Genomic DNA, 22,879 nt, shown 5'->3' on the forward strand with positions numbered 1-22,879 from the left:
TTTTTTTAATGCACAAAAACGGTTTAATTTTTCTCAAAAGAAAAAAACTTAAAGATGGGGTCTTTTTTTTTAATCAGTGAAAAGGAATCTGGTGTTTTTGTTCTGTTGTCTAGAATTTAAAGCTTAATGTTAGAATTCATCATTTTTTTCACTACTGGTCTACTTTAGGGTGCAGTTGGATTCTCCTTAACAAAGGATTACTGTTGTAATATTCTCTGTATTTTTCAAGAATTGGAGATTAAAGTAAATGGCAATGACATTTCAGTATCTGACATAGTATAGCCATGGATGTGTTCTAATTATCAAGCATTATCACAATTGAAATAGATTATTATAAAAATTAATTTTTGTTTGATTTTTTATTTATTAATTTATTTTATGGTGACATTGGTTAACGAAATCCAATAAGTTTCAGTCATACACTTTAACAGTAGGGCATATATATGTTTATACTGTGTGTTCACCTCCCATAGTTAGATTTCTTTCTGTCACAACATAAAAAAACGAATATTTTTAGTACCTTAAATAATCTAATAAAACTTAGAATACATTATCAGGTTTCAATTATTTTCCATGGCTCAAATTTCTTATGTTCATTTACGTATTAATTCATCAGTTCAGCATATATTTGAAGACTTGTCCTAGGCATGTTTTAGGTCCTAACAATGATAGGTAAAATATTGTCATTCACTGGACATGTATCTCCTCCATCCCTATATTTCTTTTTCTGGGATTCTGGTTCATTTTAGGGAAAGTTTATATTTTTCTTAAATACAGTACTGCGTTGAAGTGTTATCTCTTATGTAATTAAAGTCAAACAATAGTTTATATGCAAATTGAATAGCTTTTCATTTTGTTAACAAGAGTTAAGATTTTGTTTGGGGCATATGACTATTGCCTTTCTGAAATCAGATGAAGTTAAAGATGTAAAGAAGCATAAATGCTGAGACCATGAAAGAGACTAATAACTAAGACAATACAAATTATCTTATTTGATAAAACACTTGAATAGTATAAAGATATCGGTGGCAAATGGATAATTTACAACCAAAATAAGATTTTGAAAATAGTTATGAGATGTCACTGGTTAAAGTTTACTCTCAGACACTAAAAAGTTGTGAAATATTTAGATCCCTATCACATGGTACTGGTAACCATTTTGTGTTTAAGGTCCAGTGTCATAATTTGAAATATTTTCAGTTCATCTTTATATTACTTGGTTTAATGTACTTGATACACATCCATATTTTTAAAATTCATTGAAGATTATTATTTTTTTGAAAATTGTTTTCGTTTCTGAATCAGTTACCTTTTTGACCTCTTAACGTAAATAACACTGTTTTTTACCAAAGCTAGTATGTATTTGTTAGCTGTCAGTGACTAGTTTATAATTTTCACTTTTTATATAATTAGACATTGTAAAACAACTGCAGATATATTTTGTTTACATTAATTTTTCTCCCCTTTTCTAGGCCTTGATGTTAAAAGTGAAGCATGTCAGCGATTTTTTCGAGATGGGTTGACAATATCATTCACTAAAATCCTTACAGATGAGGCAGTGAGTGGCTGGAAGTTTGAAATTCATGTGAGTCTTGCATTTGACTTTTTAAAAATTAGATTTACATAATCATACCTGTGAGTATGTTCTCATTTATACACACATACCCACATACACACCCATATGTATATTTGGTTATATATGTGACCCATTGAATTAAAGGGTCTAAAAAGGAGAAACTTTTAAAACACTTTTTATAAATTATCATTTCTATTGAAGGAAGCATGATCATTTAGAATGAGTATGAGATTTAGAATTAGAAAACTGTCTCTTGATTTCTAGAGTGCCTTGTAACATTAGGCACGTCACCACATTTCATTGAAAATATGTTGTCAACTGTGAGATGCACCACTCATTTTATGTACCACTAAGGAAGAAATACACCCAAGATGAGGACTCTAATAATCTGGGACACAAAGGGTTATGCAGAAAAATTAACTTACCATACAGAAAAAGACAGCAGGAAACCCTGCATACCTCAACCTTAGCACCTGGTAGAGGGAGAAAAAATATCGGAAAATTTAAACCACAAACTTGTATTCAAATAGTTTTGTAGTCTGAATTCAAATGATAGTTGTGATACAAAAAAGTCCTCAAATGGAGAATTTAAAGTGGTCTCTAATTGGTGGTATTGCCAAGTGACTAGCAGAAGCAAACATACATCTTCTCTATCTTCTCTACAAATGCCTTCAATCTAGGAAAATGTACAATAAGTATGGAAATGGAAACTTTGGAAGTGGCATCAGACTTCTGCATTGAGGCTTAGCAAAGCTGCCTCATCTGGATAATTGATATATTTTTTAGAGTTGCTGCCTCTAGTATACAAATTCCAAAGAGAAAACAATGGTAATTTGTATTTTGTCTGTGGACATAGAGCATTGCCTTCTTCATTTTGTAAGTCATTGCAAATGGTTTTTGAAAATTGGTACTATATAAATTATAAAGAATATACTAATTTGTCTTTTTTGATATATCAGTTTGGTCCCAATATTAGTGAAATTAAACATAATCTAAATGATCAATATGGAAAAATAGATCATTCAGATATTAAGATTGGAAAATATTTGTTTGGAATTGCAGTGTTTTGATTTTATAAATCACCTTTCCCCCTTATATAACAGAGGTGTATTATCAACAATACTCATCGCCTAGTGGAGCTATGTGTGGCCAAGTTGTCCCAAGATTGGTTTCCACTTCTAGAACTTCTCTCCATGGCCTTAAATCCTCATTGCAAATTCCACATCTACAATGGTACACGTCCATGTGAATCTGTTTCCTCAAATGTTCAGTTGCCTGAAGATGAACTCTTTGCTCGTTCTCCAGACCCTCGATCACCAAAAGTGTGTTGGTTTGTTACTTTCAAAATTAAATGTTACAGTTTTGCTGTGCCACAAAACTTTAAATGATCCAAACGGTCTGTTAACTTGGGGAGGAATAATTTCATACTACTCTTAAAGGGATTCTGTATTATTTTGTTTTGGATTTTCTTTTTCAGCTTTATTGACGTATAACTGACAAAATTCAAAATTGTTTTGGATTCTTTTTTTTATTTTTATTTTTTAATTAAGCTTTCTCTGTGTAGTTAGTCCCCATTGTCTTTTGCTCAGCCCTTTGGGAAATACTGATAATGTGGATTAGTATGAAGCACCATGTTTTCCTTTTAAATAAGAGTAGGAAATTACTTCTTTGACCAAGGCCACAATCATTTTAAATATGCCAAGATTTTGACTCCAAGATCAGGTATATCTTACAAGTATCTAATAATGTGTCATAAAAGTAAGATTACAGAAATTATAAATGAAGGCAACATATTAAATGTATAAATATCAATGAAATATATATGCTATACATAAATGTAAAAGTTCTCCAATGTAAGTTTTTATACCGGCATAAACAGTATATACTTGAAAATGTATCCTTAAACTATAATTTTAAATAAGTATTATAGAATTAACAAAGTATAATTTTTAAATTTTAGAATTTAAGGAGACATTTTTAATATCGTGGGCCTTATAAAAAGGAAAAACCGGCCAGGAAAATTTCAATTTATGCATACAATGCATGGTTTATTCTGTTAAAAGTGGAAATCATCAAAATGTGTTAAGAGATGAGATTTTTCTGACATTTTGCAAAGCTCGTATTGCTGCCACCTCAGGCTTATTTTTGAGTAAATCAAATTAATACAGAAATAATGGCATTCTTCAACATATACCTGTATTTTTTTATTTTATTATAGTTTTTGTTGTATTGGTCAGTAATACTCTGTAAGAGAATCACAGGGAACCAACTTGATTTAAGATGGTTTCTGGTTGAAGGTATTTTTATCTTTCTTTGAAGCCTAGCTCTTCTCGACTATTAATGATTACTGAGTATTCCTAATTGCTTAAACATTCATTGCAGCTGAAAACATCGGAAGATAAGCTTTAGACTATTTCTTTACTTCGCGCACATATACTGTTTTTATATATTAATACACAATTATCAAGTATATCAGTCTAATAGTTTCATTTAAGTTACCGGAGAAATAAAAATGCACTTCTAAGATGAGATTCTGGGTGAATTCACATGAGTCAGAAAAAGCTCAACCCGCATGTTCTATGTTAGGAGTAACAGATAAATTCCAGGGGTTAGTTAACTATTAAGGAGAAATGAATTCAAACATCATAGTTACTGAATATCTTTTTTTAGTTTTTTTTTTTTCCTAAAGAATGTTTTTATTCACATAAATTTAAAATATATTTTTTCAGTTAATAACATGTTCTCATGTGATGGGATCTCTGAAATAGAAGTATAGCTTCTACTTTCTGTTCACCAACTGTACAGATACGAACAAATAGGTCTGCCTTAGTGATCTAATCTTGTACAGCTACTTATGCTTCTCTCTCAGACAGGTTTACTGTGAACAATATGCAATATTTTTTTTTCCAAAGATGGTTTTACATAATGTTGTTTTATTGAATTTTTTATTTCTAGTATATTTCAGTCAAGAAATTACTTCAGATAGTACTTTCCCCCTCTAAAATCAGGAAGTTAACTTTTTTTTAACTGTATTACAGGGTTGGCTAGTGGATCTTCTCAACAAATTCGGCAGTTTAAATGGGTTCCAGATTTTGCATGATCGTTTTATTAATGGATCAGCATTAAATGTTCAAATAATTGCAGCCCTTATTAAGTAAGTTATGTTTTAAAATGAATCTTCAGTGCATTATAGAAATTGCTAGATAAAAGTTGAGTTTCTTTTTTAAATATGGTTTGTTCTTTTTAACTGGTAACTTGGATTTTTTAAATAATATAGTCTCTCTGTTCAATCCTAGTTGATTGTAAGGAATCAAGTATACAAGAGCTTTTTGTCTTTTCTTTTTTTTTTTTCCAGACCATTTGGACAATGCTATGAGTTTCTCACTCTACATACAGTGAAAAAGTACTTTCTTCCAGTAATAGAAATGGTTCCACAATTTTTAGAAAACTTAACTGATGAAGAACTGAAAAAAGAAGCAAAGAATGAAGCCAAAAATGATGCCCTTTCAATGATTATTAAGTCTTTGAAGAATTTAGCTTCAAGGGTTCCAGGACAAGAAGAAACTGTAAAAAATTTAGAAATATTCAGGTTAAAAATGATACTTAGGTAAGATATTTACCTCTTGAAATATTTTTGTGAACGTGTAGAGTCATACTTAACACTGAATTTCTCTTATAGATTATTGCAAATTTCTTCTTTCAATGGAAAGATGAATGCACTGAATGAAGTTAATAAGGTGATATCTAGTGTATCGTACTACACTCATCGGCATGGCAACCCTGAAGAGGAAGAGTGGCTCACAGCTGAACGAATGGCAGTAAGTCCTTTGAGTTTTCTTTCATGAGTAAGAATCGACCTAGGGTAAAAATTAGAATAGCTGTATTCAAATTTAGTAATAACATTTTAAAGGAAACCTTGAAATTGGAAGGTGTTTGGATTGGTTTATGACTGTTAAACCTGAGAATATTTTGTAATAACATAGTTTATTATTTGGTAAATAATATGGGTATCTTAACACATCTTTGGTAAACTTACTGATGAATGTAGGTGTTGTAAAGTAATTATTAGCTTATTGGGTGTGGTTGGTTGAAATGAAGTAGATAAAGATGATCTTGGGAATAGATTGGTTAAGTATTTGGTACTTAATGAATGAAGTAGCTTATCGTTTGTTTGGTCAGTTCCACTTAAAGATTTTAAAAATAATTATTGGAATAAGATCTACATGAATTAATGTTTTACCATTATAAAAAATTAAGCATTTTGACATTGAAAGTTTAGGAAACTATTTACCATTAGATACGTGTATATATTGCAGTTTTTTTTTTCCTATTGCCAATTAATACTGCTTATAATTCTTTAAAAAATTTTTGCTCCAGTTTATTTAAACTAAAAAAACTAGTGAACAGTTCACCCATTTCTCTTACCCCCTTCCTCTCAAAACCACCAGTCTGTTCTCTATGAGCTTGGTTGGTTGATGTTTTTTGTTTTATTTTGTCTTTTTCTGTCTTATTTTGCTTAACACTGCCCCCATAGTCCATCCATGTTGTTGCAAATGGCATGATTTCATTCTTTTTTTATGGCTGGATAATACTCTGTTGTGTGTGTATACTATAATTTCTTTATCCATTCATCCATCAGTGGGTACTTAGATTGTTCCCATATCTTAGCTATTGTAAATAATGTTGCAGTGAACATAAGATTTCTCTGTGAGATACTGATTTCATTTCCTTTGGCTATGTGTACACTATAATGGAATTACTGAATCAGATGGTGGTTCTATTTTTTATTTTTTGAGGATACTCCATACCGTTTTCCATAGTGGTTACACCAGTTTACATTCCCACCAACAATGTGCAGGGGTTTTCTTTTCTCCACATTCTCATCAGCACTTGTTATTCCTTGTTTTTGTTTGTTTGTTTTGTTGTTGTTTTATAATAGCCAATGTAACAGGTGTGAGGTGATATTTCATTGTGGTTTTGATTTGCATTTCCCTGATGACTAATGTTGAGCATCTTATTATGTACCTATTGGCCAAGCTGTATGTCGTCTTTGGAAAGATGTTTAAGATCTGCCCAAATTAGATTTTTTTTTTTTTTTTTGCTTTTGAGCTGTATGAGTTCTTTACATATTTTGGATATTAGCCCCTTATCAGATATACAATTTCTAATTATATTCTCCCATTTCAGTAGGTTGCCTTTTAATTTTGTTGATGGTTTTCTTTGCTGTGCAGAAGGTTTTTTTAGTTTGACATAATCTCATTTGTTTGTTTTCGTTTTTGTTATGTTGTAGTTTTAAAACGTATGCCACTTTAAAAATATTGGTTGAATAACTTTAGCGCATACTGTCTTGACAGTACTGGCAAGATATCTGTAAAAGAACTGTCCTTGCTCTCAAGGTCGCCTCAGTTTAATAAGGGAGGCAGTGATTAGAATATGTTAAAAAGTATGTGAAGGATGCCTAGACATTGGCCTTGTGTTAGTGGGTAGACATCTGGTTTTGTGTATGTGATTTATCTGTCCACCTTGTGGGAAGTGGAGCATAGTTTGAGGTCTGCTTCTGGTCCTTGAACTGTTGCCAGCCCTAGATGAGTACAGAAAACAGCATAAGTGTTTAGAATTTTTTGTAGCAATTTGATACTGCCATATTTTTGTTGTATTTTACAAAAATGTCTGCCTGCAACAGATTAGAGTTAAAAATGGACCTTTACCAGCCTAGAAGTGTACTTCTCTAGCGTGTTTTGGGGCTAAATACTTTTTATTCTCATTAAGTTGAATACTGTAAAATCATACAGTGTGGATTATTACCTTGTGGATCATGAGTTAGAATTTTCTCCTACTGGTATAGATAGTACACAAATGCCAGTCAAGCAACATAGCATAGTGTTAAAGAGAAACGGATGTGGGAAACATACAGTCTTGATTCATATTCTAATTCTCCCACTTCTGAGTCTGTTTACTTTTCTATAATAGGATAATATATCCCTCACTGGGATTGTTTGGAAGATTAAAGAGCTACTGGATAAGGAATAATAATGTAATTTGATAAATAAAAACAAAACATAAAAATGGTTCCTTTTCACCCAAATCAAAACTGGTGTAAGACATCTAAAGATAATAAAATGTATCCTGTTACCCACCCTACCTGAACCATAGTGATTGCTGCACTTAATATTTTTCTGAGTAAATGTTGAAGTACAATTTTTTTTAAATGATTTGACTATTTCTAATTCTTGGAAGCATTTCTGTATGTACGAGTTTAAGTTTCATGAAAGTATTGTGATTTTTAAAATGATTTTATATTAACAGCAAGAATAGTACATGATTGTATTTTGTTTTGTGTTTTTTAATTCCTAATGTTGAAAGTGTGAAGTGTATGTGTGTGTGTGTGCGTGTTTATATTTTTAAAACAGGGGTCCCCAACCCCCGGGCCACAAACTGGCACCAGTCTGTGGCCTGTTAGGAACTGAACTGCACATCAGGAAGTGTGAGCAGCAGGCAAGCAAAGCAAAGCTTCATCTATATTTACAGCCAGCACTAGCATCACTGCCTCAGCTCCCACCTCAGATCATCAGACATTAGATTCTCATAGGAGCACTAGTACCTGGTGTGAAAAAGGTTGGGGACCACTGTAAGCTTCTGTATTTTAGTCTGCTTTGAAACAAGTTTTTGAATTATATTTAGGAATGGATACAGCAGAACAATATCTTATCCATCGTCTTGCGAGATAGTCTTCATCAGCCACAGTATGTTGAAAAGCTAGAGAAGATTCTTCGCTTTGTCATCAAAGAAAAAGCTCTGACTTTACAGGATCTTGATAATATCTGGGCGGCACAGGTAAGGAATTTACAATGGTGGCTACTTGGTTTTTTAAAAAAAGATACTAAAAACTAAAGAAATACAGTAGTTGTATTGAATGTGCAAATAGTAAAGTAAGGAATGTCTATTGAAAGAGAAAAAGTATAAGACATCTATAATTGTTTTTTTTTTCATAAACTTAATAAAAAGAAAAACTCATGTCGAGAGAGTTAAATCACTAGATTATGTGTAAAGGTGGATAATAATCCAAAGAATAAGTGACCTTTCTGGTTTCAGAGCTGGAAACTATGATTCTTTCTATCATCTTAATGACATTTCTACTAATGGATCACTTGGGAAGTTTTATTGAATTATATAGTTTGCAAAGCTTTTTTTTAGTCTGTAGAAACCAAGAAAACCTTCAGTTTTGCCTGTAAGTGCTTAAGTTCCAGTTCTGAAACAATATCATTGGTTTGCCCCATTTTTCTTCTACTTGCAGTGTTATAATTGGCACATTAAATTCAATAAACTATAATAAAGGTTTACACAAATTCCCAAAGTATACATTAGCCATGTATGTCAAGAAGTTGAATTGTCAATTTTTAGATGGCGATTCTAAAGCATTTTAAATGTTACGATTTCTCTTACGTTACATAGTTAGATGAAGGAGATGGGAGGACTTTATTAATAGTTGTCAGCAGGCAGTATACACTTCTACCTGCTATTCAAAGTCTAGTGTGCTAAGATTTTGTTTTTCTTTGATTTTTCCATAGGCGGGGAAGCATGAAGCCATTGTGAAGAATGTACATGACCTACTGGCAAAGTTGGCATGGGATTTTTCTCCTGAACAACTTGATCATCTTTTTGATTGCTTTAAGGTAATAGTTAACATCGTAAAGTAGTATTTCATTTTTAGTAAAATTAATTTATTAGATCTGCGAGTTACTCGTACCAGTAAATGCTTAAATAGAAATCATTAAGCAATTTATGGTGTGAGAGAATTGACTGTTGTTTGTCCAATGAGAACTTGATGTTTCATGTTATAATAATGGTCCTCATAAATAAAGAATCTTCGTCTACGGCCATGCTGTCCTAAACAAGCCCAATCCTGTTTGATCTCGGAAGCTAAATAGAGTTGGACCTGGATAGTACTTAGATGGGAGACCACCTAGGAAGACCAGGTGCTGTAGGTGTAAAAAAAATAAAATAAGGGATTATAAGCTGACAAAGCCCTTGCAATCTGTGAGGTCAACGAAGGGTTGCCTCGCCTAAAAACAAAAAAAAAGAGAAATCTTCCCTCTCCTCCTACCCCCTTTCCCAAGCTCAGGTTGTTAATTTGGGTTCCTTTCCCCTAGCAGTTGGTATTTTCATTATAGGTTCAAGTGAATTTTATAGAACTGAAGGAAAGGGTGATTTGTTGTAATGAAAAATAAGAGTTGACAGCATGGTGTTGCCAATACCTTGGCATTCTGGGATTGATATACATAGGCAAATTGGAAATTCATGGACTTAATGGTAATGTCATTTACAAGATAACCCAAAGAGCTCCTGCAGTCATACCTGCCATCATGCAATTTTAAAGGCCATGTTGTGTAGTGGTCTCTCTTCAGTTGCTAGTATTGGGTTTGTAAAAGCCAAAGGATTGGTGAATTTGTGAATCAAGACCTTATGGGAGTATACACAAAGTGGTGTTCTTTTAACAACTGACCATTAGATCAGGAAGGTAACTTGTTTTTTTGTTTTGTTTTGTTTAAAAAAAACCAAACATTTATACTGAACACTGGTGGGAACATAGTTGTTACAACCAGTTGGGAAATAGTTTGGTATTTCTGGAAAAGTGTAAGTTTCTCATGACTCATTCAGTTTGACTTCTGAATATATGCTCTAGAAAAACCCATGCATGTGTGCACCAGACTACATGTTCAACGTATAGAGCAAAAGTATTTGCAATAGCAAAAAACTGCTATGTACTGTGATAATTATAAAAATTTGTACCTTTCTTGATGTATATTTTACAATAGAAGAAAAAATCAATTCCGGTTATTGGCTTCTACCCCAGACCAATTAAATATAAATTGCTAGATAAGGGGGCCTCGGAGAGACTATACTTTAACCAAGATTTTCAGTTGAATCTTAATCACATTAAAGTTATAAATCACTGCCTTATGAAAAAAATTAATTTGAGGGAAACAAAGTATTGAGTGAATCTTTTTTGTGTCTTTTAAATTTAGACATGTGAAAGAACTTTAATACATTTGTTTTGATCCATTGAAGTATATCAAAGACAGCTGAGGAAATAATAGAATCAGTTATGGATACTCTAAAGTTGATTGCTGTCCATTTTTAGTTTTGAGATGACTGATGAATTGGTAGTGCGTGACAAATGATTGCTATAATAGAAGGAAAGAAGAAAGAAATTGGTTGATACTACACTCCCTGGACCTTCTTCTAAGGATGGTCTGAATATAAAAATAAAAATAATTCCATTGTCTATATTCCTTTTTTCTCCTTTGGCTTAACAGATGTTTATTGAGCATTTGTTACTTGGTAACAAGCACAATTTTTTGAGGTGTTGGTAAATCTAGCAATGCTTATGGAATATGTCTTGAGAATTGCTACTAAAGATGATTCAAAGGAAGCATAAAGCCCAAGTTACTTTTCAGTTCTTTATAGACTCCAACCAAATGATTTCAAACTTGTTGGTTAGACTTTACTTACGTACCTGCCTAGTCTAGTTTTTTAAATGTTTGAGTTCTAAGTAAGCCTTTGTTCTTTTGCGAAATGCCTATTTAAGTTAACTTGTTTGCCAAATTTTTCCCCATTGTTTTTTTGTATTTTTCTTATCGATTCGTGGGAGTTCTTGACATATTTTAAATGATAGTCCTTATCAGTTCAAATGTTGCAAATAATTTCTCCAAGTTTGTGCTTGTCTTTTTTGCTCACCTTATGGTGGCTTTGTATGAACAGATGTTCTTAATTGATTTCTCCTTTTCATATGTAATTATTTTAGCATATATCCCTTAGAGATGAGTACTTTAAGAAAATTTGATAATATCATTACATGTAAAAAAAAAAAATCCTTAATGTCAACTAGTGTTAAAACTTTCAGTTGTCTCAGAGCATACTTTATTTTGGAAGTTTGTTTGAATCAGGATCTATACTTTATAATTGGTTGCATATATCTACAGTTTCCCTCTTCACTAATTTATTGTGTTGAAGAAACTGGACTGATTGTTGCTTTGTTGTATATCAATAGTATGGCATAATGTAGAGACTTTTTTTGCTAGAATAAATCACAGGTGGTGAGGTGCTCTTCCTTTAGGAGGCATAGAATAAATGCCTGGTTGTCCCTCTATTTTTAAGATGTTCTTAATTGTAATATAATTTCACATTTCAGTTTTTTCTAACATTCGCAGTTTTCTTATTCCTTTTATGATTTTGTGGGGGCTATTGTAAATGTCTGTAATGATTCCATTGAAATGCTCTTTTGTAATTGTAATTAGCTTATTCAGCCTTTTACTCTTTGCCATGAAGTTAATTTCAGATTATTTTCCAATAAACACTGATTAGCACCTTTATACATACAGCTGTTCTCATATTATTTAGTAACATTCCTGGCCTCTACCTGCTAGATGTCACCAGCTGCCTCCCCCCCCCCACCAATTGGATAAACTGGGCATTTTTTAAATTTAAGATTTGTTTGCTTATTTATTTATTTATTTATTTATTTATTTATTTATTTTCATTTTAAAGTTATTAAGTGAGTACTCCATCTTGCAGGGAGGGGAATAGTAAGTAGTCTTTATTTCCTTAGACATGTTCTCCAGTCTTGAAGGACTAGGTGAAATTCCAGCTTAAATAAACAAATTAATGGTACTTAATTAATATCTATTTAATTAGAGAATAGCTCTAAATTCCAAGAGAATTCCTGTCAGTATTAAAAAAGTAACAAAAATAACAGGCTGAATCTAAGGCAGTGGTTTTCATCGTGGGCAATTCTGCCCCCTGCCTGAGAGAGATTTGTCAATATCTGGAGACTTTTTTGGTTGTCACAGCAGTTACAACTGGTTTCTAGTAGGTAGAGAGCAGGGATGCTAAATATCCTACAGTGCATGGGACAGTCCCCACAACAAAGAATTTTTCAGCTCAAAATGTCAGTAGTACTGAGGTTGAGAAACCCTAATATAAGGTACTTAACTGTAGAGATTTTATTTTCCTGGAGTTAAAATCTGTTCTTATGTTTCAGATACCACTCGAATTATGCTCAGCTATGTTGTTTTTCTGATGACTATAGTTAATCTGGTGCTACTTACGCCATGATAAATAAATAAATGTGTTGCTTGATGTAATTTAATTTTTTTTTCTAGGCCAGTTGGACAAATGCAAGTAAAAAGCAACGTGAAAAGCTACTTGAGCTGATACGTCGTCTTGCAGAAGATGATAAAGATGGTGTGATGGCACACAAAGTGTTGAACCTCCTGTGGAATCTGGCCCACAGTGATGATGTGCCTGTAGACATTATGGACCTGGCTCTCAGTGCCCACATAAAAATATTAGATTATAGTTGCTCCCAGGTAAGGGTGTGCTGCTTTGCTCACTTTTGTTACCCTTCTTCACAATTAAGATGCCTTAGATACAGAATAGTATCAGGTTATTTCAGCATTATTTTTGAAGCAATCTTCAAGAATTTACTTACTTTTCTTCATGTAAGTTTGCCTCCTCTTCTTAGGTCTCTATGTCAAAGTTCTGTGTATCACTGCAAAAGCAATTTAGTCTCCGTGGGAGAAAGGCAATGTAAGCGACATATATTATGTAATGATAGTATTGTCAAATATATGATGCTAAAATACCAGTTTCAAATATATCAGATATAAGATATTAAAGCTGAGTAGGATCTTCATAGGTAAGAGAAGTTTTCTTTGCTCATATGGAAGTTAAAAATTATTAAAATTTCCTCAGCAATAATAAAACAGTGCCTTCTTTGTGAGCAAATCACACAACAGCTTCCCTGCATTCTAACTTGTAGTAGGTTTATCTTTTAATTCATAGTACAGTGAACATTGCTGAATAACTAATTTTTCACTTGTTAAAACTATTTGCTTGTTGAAAATATTGGCTGATAAACCAAAATTTAGGAAAGGGATAAGAAAATAAGCTCTAGTAAGTGCGATTCAGATGCTACTCAGTTTTTGACTATAGTTGCCTGTGATAGTTCATTTATTCAGTATATCAAATAGTAATAAGAGCCTTGATTTTAAATTATTTATTAAATGGAGACATATACTTATAAAACAATGCAAACTTAAAATTAAGTACACAAACCTGCATTTCTGATTACTATTGACTTAGAGAAAGTAAAGTAAATAAGGAATGAGAAGTAAAATATGCATAAAATAAGTTCGCCTTTATAATATTAACTCTTAATTGTGCTTATACCTATTTCTATCTCTTTCTCTGCTTGTCTATTTGTGGATGTCCTTATTTTGATTTTTTTAAAACTTAATTGCTATACTGTTAATTTCTTGGTAAAATATAAATTTTCAGTGTTCCTCGCTATATTAAAAACCTGTGTAATGTAACAATTACAGTTATATGTTATTGCTGAATTTTATTATATGATAGAATCTCTGAAAACATTGATTAAAGCTAAATGCCCACCTTTTAACATCAAAGTTTCTGTCAGTGTGCCTACTAAGTAGTATCTATACCTTTGTGTAGATATATCTGAGTCCATGTCATGTTCAGCCTTCGATTTACTTTTTGGAATTTTGATAGTAAATGTGAACTAAAAGGTGTACTTAAAGCAGCTTTTTAAACTATTAAACTTTACTGCAGTTACAGCATGTTTGTGATGCTAATCTTAAAGGAGAACTATTTTGTAAATCTCAAAATAATTTGAAGGTGGGATTCTCCAGAGTATTAACCTATATAAAACATTGAAATTGTTTGTTTAAGGACCGTGACACACAGAAGATCCAGTGGATAGATCGCTTTATAGAAGAACTTCGTACGAATGACAAATGGGTCATCCCCGCACTGAAACAAATTAGAGAAATTTGTAGTTTGTTTGGTGAAGCGCCTCAAAATTTGAGGTAAGGCTTTTAACAGAACACGACAGTATTCTTATTTATGTATTTTATTGAAAAGAAACAACATTATCAGTTGTTGAAGCAAATTTAATTAAGAAAATTAGACTGCGTTGACAAAAGGCTAAGAGAAGGGTTAATTTGGAACAAAAGATTCCTTTATTGTATCCACCTCCTCGATTTTATTGATGAGGAAGTAAGCCACAATTAAAAGAGATGCATATCAGAATCAAGATGATAATATTATCTTCATGCTCTTGGTTCAGAATTATCTCTTCTTTCTATCAAGTATGCCAGACAATTTCATAGCATAGTTGTATCTATTAATCTCAGTCTACATTTCAGTTTTTCTTTCCTGCTTTGTTTACCTCTTTGCCCAGTGTCTGTCCTTTATCCCACATTGCATATTTATTATAGACCTCATTGTTTCCTTAGTTGGTTCACTCTGAATTATTTAACAATTTACTGTTAAATAATTGAAACGTACTACAGAAGTTTTCAAAGTAAAACTTTTTTTATAGTTAATTAATTTTTAAAGTTAATTTCAAAGATTAGACTGTGATGAGTATGTTTAAATGATGAGAGACGACAAAATATAGTTAAAATTTTTTTCTTATTTTAGTTAAATAACAGTCTTTAAATATATTACTTTACATGGCAAATTCTGGTTATTGGAGTAATTTGTCCTTGTATTGTTTGGTTATAAGAGTTGGGACTGATAACATGAAAAGGGAAAACAATGTGCAAAGAAAGAGCTAGGTAGTGTAAAGAATATTCACAGTGGGTTCAGTATTCCTGGCTGTGACTCTTGTCTCTAACCAGTCATATCATTTTGTAAAGATTCTCTAATCTAAAGAAATATTTTTTTTTAATATGTATAAAATTAAATGATTGCTAAGATCCTTTACAGCTCCAGATTATTATGATTATGCCTAACATAGAAGTAGAAAAGGCCACATATGTTTTGCTTTTAACAGTTGAACTTTGTCTCATTTTTTCCTAAGGCTAGAAAAATAATATGAAATCAGAAATGCTCCAGGGATAAACAGTAAAGAAAATTTAAACATTTATCTTCTTAACAGTAACATTTAAATGAGGGACATGTTTTAATTATGTTTGGCCCACTGTATGTTAATGCCTTCCAGCATTTCTGAAAGGAATTCATTTATCTGTTGTAGACAGACACACAGTTGTTTGCATACTCTCCCAAGGAACAGTGGCTTCATCTCCACTGTAATGGCTGTGAGAGTTTTTGTTTCAAAGAAGGTGGCAAAATAGGTTGGAAAGGAACTAGATCTCTTTCTGGTGGCACCTATAGGCAAACTTGGCTACAAACCAAGTGCCCCAGAATGTACCTTAAATGGCTAATAAATAAAATTTTACTGAAAACAGTTTTTAAATTCTTCTCTATAATTACAGCATAATTTTTGTGGTGTTAATCTTGCAAGGAGAGTTTTTATTTTATAATTATGGAAATAATGATGTAAACGTAAGTGCTTTGGTCTTGCTATAGTACAAGAGTAGAAATTAGTCATTGGAGTAGATTCCCATTGGTGTGAAATTGGAGAATATTCATGCATAAATCTTGTGTAAAATAATAATGGAATAAATGTCTAATTTTTTGAGATACTGTTTTTTTTTTTTTAATTGCTTGATAATGTCATTAAAGTAAATGGCCAGAAGTTTAATTCTGTTATGAAGGAAACCATTTTAAGATTTTAAATTAGTAGCTAAGAATTTAGATTATATAAGCTCTTTTGATTCCAACAGAGTTTAATTGCCTAATTATATTGTTAAGTTCTTCTCGTTTCAGTCAAACTCAGCGAAGCCCTCATGTATTTTATCGCCATGACCTAATCAATCAACTTCAGCACAATCATGCCCTAGTTACTTTGGTAGCAGAAAACCTTGCAACTTACATGGAAAGCATGAGACTGCATGCTAGAGGTATGTAATGTAAGCTAACATGAACTACGGGAAATAATAGGAACCTCTCTTCCTAGCTTTTAGTGGGGAGGCATTAATTACCTAAGAAATGACAACATATATTTTGTCTTCTTTTATGACCTTATGATCGACTTTAATCTTAACTCTTAACCCTAAACTCCAGGCCAGTATTTCAAGGCTCTTTACTAAGTGCTTGTCTTCCTCACTCTTCTTGTTAAATTGATTTCTTTTTCTTCTCTGCCTGGGAGCTGTGCCTGCCTGTACTACAATTGGTTTTTACCTTCTTAGGTATGTACTTAACTCATTTTCAACCTTTGTTTCCATACTACCACCACCATTATCTTTCCAAGAAAACATGAGTTTGTTCTTGTATATATTCTAGTTCTTTTATAATCTTTAGTCCATGTTTCATAAGTGCTTCAGACTTAATGAATTAAAAATTCACAAGTATAGCGATGCAAGGCTATGAGAATCCACATGTTTATATTGGTTTTCAAAGTGCGAATTTGTTTAAACATGTTACTGTAAAGGTTCCTGTGGGTTTAACAGCCAGTTTTTAAGTGCCTGCCATATGCGGAGCTCTGTTTCAATGCTCTTTTTCCCTCTGACAGTTGTATCTAAGTCTGTATGTGCTAGAGTACAGACATGTTCTTAGAACATATTCCTCTGTCTTATGCCAAATTCATAGACCTCCCTACCCAGCCAGTAATATCACCAAAAAATGTAGGCTCAAGTTTGTGCCCATAGCCATAGAAAGAAAACTTTACATACCAGCATTAGAATTTAACATAATGGTTACTGAACATACCGCTCTTTAACATGTTACAGTAGAGTTTGCAGAAGCCAGTGATATATATTAAAAATGAGGTTATTTCTAATACTCATTATTTGAAGAGTAAACTGTTGGCATTGTTGAATAAAATCCCAGGATGCTTATAAAGTATGAGGTTTTTATTTAACACTTACAGTGTATACATTGCCATATAAAATTTAGATAAACATAATTGAAAAATTAAGCAGCTCTTCAGATAGATGCCCCTGCTGATTTTGTCCATCTCTTTGTTCTTTCATTTACCCCCTCGTCCAGCTGAAAGCTCCTAGGCATAGATTATGGGGCTAGATAAGCAATCTAAGCATCAGGCAGCTCATAGGCACCAGGCAGTAATCTTTTATCATTTCATTCCTAAATTTTTTCTAAGCAGCATGATAGAACAATCATGGCAACATAGGCATGTGACCATGTGAATTATGTTCCATATCAAATGGCAGTCAAAATCTGAGAGAGGCATGTAGTACACCCAAGCACTCAAGCATATGGACTCAGTTTAACATAACTCCGATTCTTATTATCTCTTCTTGCTGGTACAGCGTCCTCATTGATGCCAATTCAGTCCTCCTCCCAAAATGGAGCCATGTAAATCATATGTGCTGCAGTGCTAATTTTAATTTATTTTACCTGCATGTGGTATTGCGTTTAATTTCATTGTCAGAGATTAAGAACCTTGCTGTTAGGGCAGTCAAGAGATGGTTCATGTGCGATTTGTCCTCACTGGAGTTTTCTGCTCCATTTTAGTCAAATTCCACATGAGTCATTGCCTCATCTCAATTTCATGGTCACAAGAACGTTTTCAGTCTTTCGTTTCTCATATTATCTGTATCTCCACAAAGTAAAAGATGTGAATTTGCATAGTCAGATTGCCTTGATTTGAAACATGACCCCAGCATATTAGCTATATGACCTTGGGCAAGTTATTTATGCTAGAGTGATGCCTAGCACATAGTATGCTTTTGAGTTTTTGTTGCTATTAATATGTTTCCCTGAATTTATTGACACCATACCTTTCGTTTCTCCTAACTTTGTTTTTCCTTTATTACAGTATTTTTCTGATTAATATTGATCAGTCTACAGATGTTTAAATATGGCGAGAAAGTAATTTTTTAAGCTAGTAAAATTTTCCTATTAAACTTTTTATAGCATTAAATCACTTCTGTGGTAACAACCACCACCAGTTTCTGAAATTGAAATTCCAAAGTAAATTACAGTTTTTTTCTCTGTATAATAAAAGTGTTGCTTAGATCCCATTAGGTATAAGACATTCAGCAGGATAGCATCAGGCTTCCATAGTTCACTGATATTCTCAATTTCTGATAACTATTTCACCAATATTAAGTATTTGTTCTGCCCACATTTTGTCCCCACTAGCATCTTCAGTTTTGGAAAAATTATTTCCTCAGTTGTATGGTCAGCTGAACCTAACCTCCTCTTTTAACATTATTTAGATAAAGTAATAAACTTATTAAAATTCTCTCTAGTATTTTCTTATGTGTTCTTATTTCTAGTGCCTTCAGGCACTGACTGGTACTTACCAAGTCATTCTTTAAAGATTTTCATGTGTGTACAACAAAGTATAAAACCACCTTTCAGTTTTCACTCAAGTTTTACATCATTGGTAGGAAGGCCATTGTTCTCACTTGAACACTTATTGGAAATTTTATTTGCCATTATTCCTGGTTTCTGGATAGAGTTGAAAGACTTGCCTTTTCATTGTAGGTCAAATTTTTGCATTCTGTTTTCTAAGGATTGCCACTTTCAGTGACCTCTCCCCAGTCTCATATCCAAAACTAGCAATTTTAGGAACATTTTTTTTTCCCATAAAAAGATTTCTTTGAGTGTTAACTCACCAACTGTGTTCTGTATTAAGATGTAGACCCTGGGCTCAACTTTCTCAGTAGCTCTGGCTCAGTTCTACACATCGGCCATGAGTACTGTTAAGTCTGTGTGAGTTCTTTGTGATTTAAAAAAATTAAGCTAGTATCCATTTTATGAACAGTTTATAGCTCTCTGAACCCATTAAATAAAATAGAAATCCTTCAGTCTGTACTGAAAAGAAAGGAAGATGCCAACTAATAAAATGTAGAACATAATGATGATAAAAAACCAAGGGATGAGGGATTTAACTTCTGGAATGGTAGGAATAAGGTGCTCAGTATACCTCCTTAACAAAACAACCATTTAAATAGGAAAAAAAATTTTTTTAATCATTTAAAGTATCTGAATTTTCCTAAGGGGATATAGCAAGTGGGGAAACATTCAAGAAAATATACCAAATTTTGAACAGAACAGCAAGGATCTAGCATTTGAGTCACAACTCGCTGCTTCTCTCACAGCTGCCAGTCCAGAGCTATGGTTCCTTCAGGTAAAGTTGTTGACATTTCTTATCTTCCCCTGTCCTGTGATATAGAAGAAGCTCTATTTTAGGTAGTCATGGCAGAGAAGACAGACTGTCTTATCCCACTTAACACCTGCTCATAGTGCAGAAGCTTTACTCCAGGTCTGGCAGGCTGAGAATACTGGAGCCCTGATGGAACCCCACCGCAGCTTACTTACAAGGTGGAAGTTCCATGCCAGGAGAGGTAAATGGAGAAAATCAGGGGCTATACCCCTTCCTCACACACAGCAACACCGCTCATAGAACAGAGGTCTCTCTGGCGGAAGCCACCTGCTGTGTTGCTACTAGCTCCTCTGCAGTGGTACAGAATACAGAAGTTCTGCTCAGAGGAAGAGACAAGCTGTGAGGGTGAAGAGCTTGGCAGGTAGGCTTGAAGGGACTAACTTTATTTGGACCAGAGTATGCTATTCCTAAAGGTGTTATCAAAACCAGTGGAAATTTTGGCAAAGAGCAATTTAGAGGGTGCTCGTAGCTCCATATACTCATATCAACAAGTAAAATAGAGCAACCAGAATTATAATGGAGAAATCTAGATAGACAACCAAGATAAGCCATTCTGAGATTGCAGTCAACCCTTGCTTATCAGGGGTCAGGAATACTGTGTCACATGCATTAGGCTGCACCCACTCGGAAATAATCAGAGCACGATTTGAGTTGAGGCAAGTTAAAAACATTCCTCAATACATAGACATGTATAAGAAAATAATTCCATTTATGATAGCTTTCAAAAAATAAAATGCTTAGGAATAAATTGAACAAAAAAAGTATAAAACTTGTACACCAAAAAGTACAGAAAAACATTATTGAAGGAAATTAAACATCTAAATAAATGGAAAGACATCCCATGTTCATGGAATGGAAGGCTTCATATTGTTAAGATTGGCAGTACTCTGTGAGTTGATCTACAGATTCAACAAATCCCTATAAACATCCTCTTTTTTTACAGAAATTGAGAAGCATGATAAATTGATTTTTATAAGTGCTAAGAATATTCTATGGGAAGAAATAGTCTTCTTCATAAATGTTGCTGGAAAGACTGGATACCCACATTTAAAAGAATGAAATTGTATTCCCTCTTTCACATCATACACAAAAATTAACTAAAAATGGGTCATAGACATAAAAGTATGAAACTCAGGAAAAAATGTAGGAATAAATCATTTTGTTCTTGGGTTAGGCAAAGCAAAATTGGAGAAAGTGATATATTTGACTACATCAAAATTAAAAACTGCAAATGATATCAAGAAATAAAATGACAACACAAGAAGGAGAAAATATCTGAATATATCTGATAAAGGTCTTGTATCAAGACTATATAAGAACTCTTACAACTCAACAATTAAAAGACAACTCAATTAAAAATGGGCAGAGAATCTGTATGACATTTCTCCAAAGATAAACAGATGGCCAGTAGGCACATAGAAGTTGCTCAATTTCATTAGTTATTAAGGAAATATAAATCAGAACCACAATTAGAAACTAGTAGGGTGACAAAAATTAAAACAGCAGGTATTGACAATAATGTGGAGACATTGGAGCTTTCATATGTTGCTTGTGGGATTGTGAAGTGCCACCTTGATAAACAGGTTGACAGTTCCTCAAGGTGGTAAACATAGAATTTATCATACAGTTCACGCCTGGTTATATACCCAACTGAAATGAAAACATAGATCCATGCAAAAACTTGACATGAATGTATAATAGCATTGTTCATAATATCCGGAAAAGTGGAAATAACCCAAATGTCCATCATTTGATGAATGGATGAATAACATGTCATATGTCCATACAATGAAATACTATTTGGCAATAAAAATAATGCTACAACATGGATAGACCCTGAAAAGGTTATGCTAACTGGAAAAATGCCGGTCATAAAGATCCCATATTGTATGATTTTATATGAAATGTCTAAAATAGACGAAGGGCTGTGGTGAGGGAGAATGGGGAGTGACTATGTAGGGTTTCTTTTTGAAGTGATGAGAAATCTTACAAATGTAGATTGTGTTGGTGGTTACACAACTTAGACTATACTAAAAACCATTGAATTATGTATGTTAAATGGGTGGGTTTTGTGTTACTTGAATTATGTTTCAACTACAGATACAAAAATAAACTTCTCATAATGAATTCTGAAATGCACCCTATAAACTACAAGTTGTCTAATGACAAGAACCAATTTATGTTAGCCTCAGCCATAAACACTTGAGTTAATTTAGTCTCATTTAATTTCTCAGTGGGCTATCTACTAGCTAGGCAACGTGAGTCAGAAATGGATCATCCTCTTAATTTGACTATTAACTAATCACAGTATTTGTTTGGAGCTGAATGTTTACAAGGAAAACCAATAACCGTTGTTATGTTTTCACAGCCAGGAAGCTTTTCTGTAGAGAAGTGTAGGAGCTCTCCATGCCTATTTAGCATAGAGGGATCTTATTACTTGACTTTTCTTGATCACTTTTTGGCTTTCATTGAATGTTTTCAAAGTTCTTCCTGTGCTCAGGGTCCCAGTTATTGATAAAGTGCTGGCACCTAAATAAAAGGGGTGATGCTAAAACAACGGTAAAAGTTTGATAAGCAAGGTATACATTGTCTCAAAGTATATCCCCACAAATGACTAATTATGTGGCATTTGCCAAAATGTCTAGCCTGAATCTAATCACAAAGAAGCATCAGAGAAGCCCAAATTAAGCGATATGCAACAAAATTAAAGTATAGTTTCCTAAAAGGTCAGGAAACACAAAGAATGATGGAGTCTCCAGATTAAAGACTTAAAAAAGCATATATGTATTTATGTGTGAACTAAATGCAGTGTGTGTTTAAACTTGGATTTGGAGAAAAGAAAGTATAAATGGACATTGTTAAGAAAATAAAAATTGTCTAGAGATACTTCTGGTTATCTTGGGGGGAGAGGTTTTGAGCAAGGATACTATTGAACTGTAGTGGGTAGAGGCCTGGGATATGCTGCTAGATATACTACAATGCACAGGGCAGTTCTACAAACCGAAGAATAATCCCACCCCAAATGTCAATAGTGTGCTGCTGAGAAACCTTTGAGTCAGGTCATAGTATTATATTTGTTTTAATTTGATAACTATGCTATGGTTATGTAAGAGAATATCCTTGTTATTTGGAAATATTTATCAAAGTATTTAATAATAAAGGGACATGTTACTAACTCAATCTCAAACGATTTAGAAAAATTACATGTATGTGGTAACTAAGCAATTGGGGCAAAATATAAA

General features: G+C 33.0%; 1 protein-coding gene and 1 pseudogene across 6 annotated transcripts in view; both read left to right on the forward strand.

Moving 5' to 3' along the window:
- The window catches only part of USP9X (ubiquitin specific peptidase 9 X-linked), a 117,902-nt gene that overhangs the window by 39,585 nt on the left and 55,438 nt on the right, over positions 1 to 22,879 (forward strand). For 4 of the 6 annotated variants that reach the window (XM_039888607.1, XM_039888615.1, XM_039888596.1 and 1 more), the window contains 10 exons: positions 1,473 to 1,585; positions 2,680 to 2,898; positions 4,615 to 4,730; positions 4,932 to 5,183; positions 5,256 to 5,394; positions 8,258 to 8,410; positions 9,145 to 9,249; positions 12,739 to 12,945; positions 14,327 to 14,463; positions 16,256 to 16,404. In XM_039888607.1, the coding sequence (XP_039744541.1) occupies positions 1,473 to 1,585; positions 2,680 to 2,898; positions 4,615 to 4,730; positions 4,932 to 5,183; positions 5,256 to 5,394; positions 8,258 to 8,410; positions 9,145 to 9,249; positions 12,739 to 12,945; positions 14,327 to 14,463; positions 16,256 to 16,404 (1,590 nt within the window). The remainder of the gene's footprint in view (positions 1 to 1,472; positions 1,586 to 2,679; positions 2,899 to 4,614; positions 4,731 to 4,931; positions 5,184 to 5,255; positions 5,395 to 8,257; positions 8,411 to 9,144; positions 9,250 to 12,738; positions 12,946 to 14,326; positions 14,464 to 16,255; positions 16,405 to 22,879) is intronic. The other 2 variants (XM_039888624.1, XM_039888642.1) reach the window with 1 other exon arrangement.
- LOC120581211 (uncharacterized) lies at positions 9,446 to 9,564 on the forward strand (annotated as a pseudogene).

The sequence above is a fragment of the Pteropus medius genome, unplaced genomic scaffold (assembly GCF_902729225.1).
Source record: "Pteropus medius unplaced genomic scaffold, Ma_sr-lr_union100, whole genome shotgun sequence".
Taxonomy (NCBI): domain Eukaryota; kingdom Metazoa; phylum Chordata; class Mammalia; order Chiroptera; family Pteropodidae; genus Pteropus; species Pteropus medius.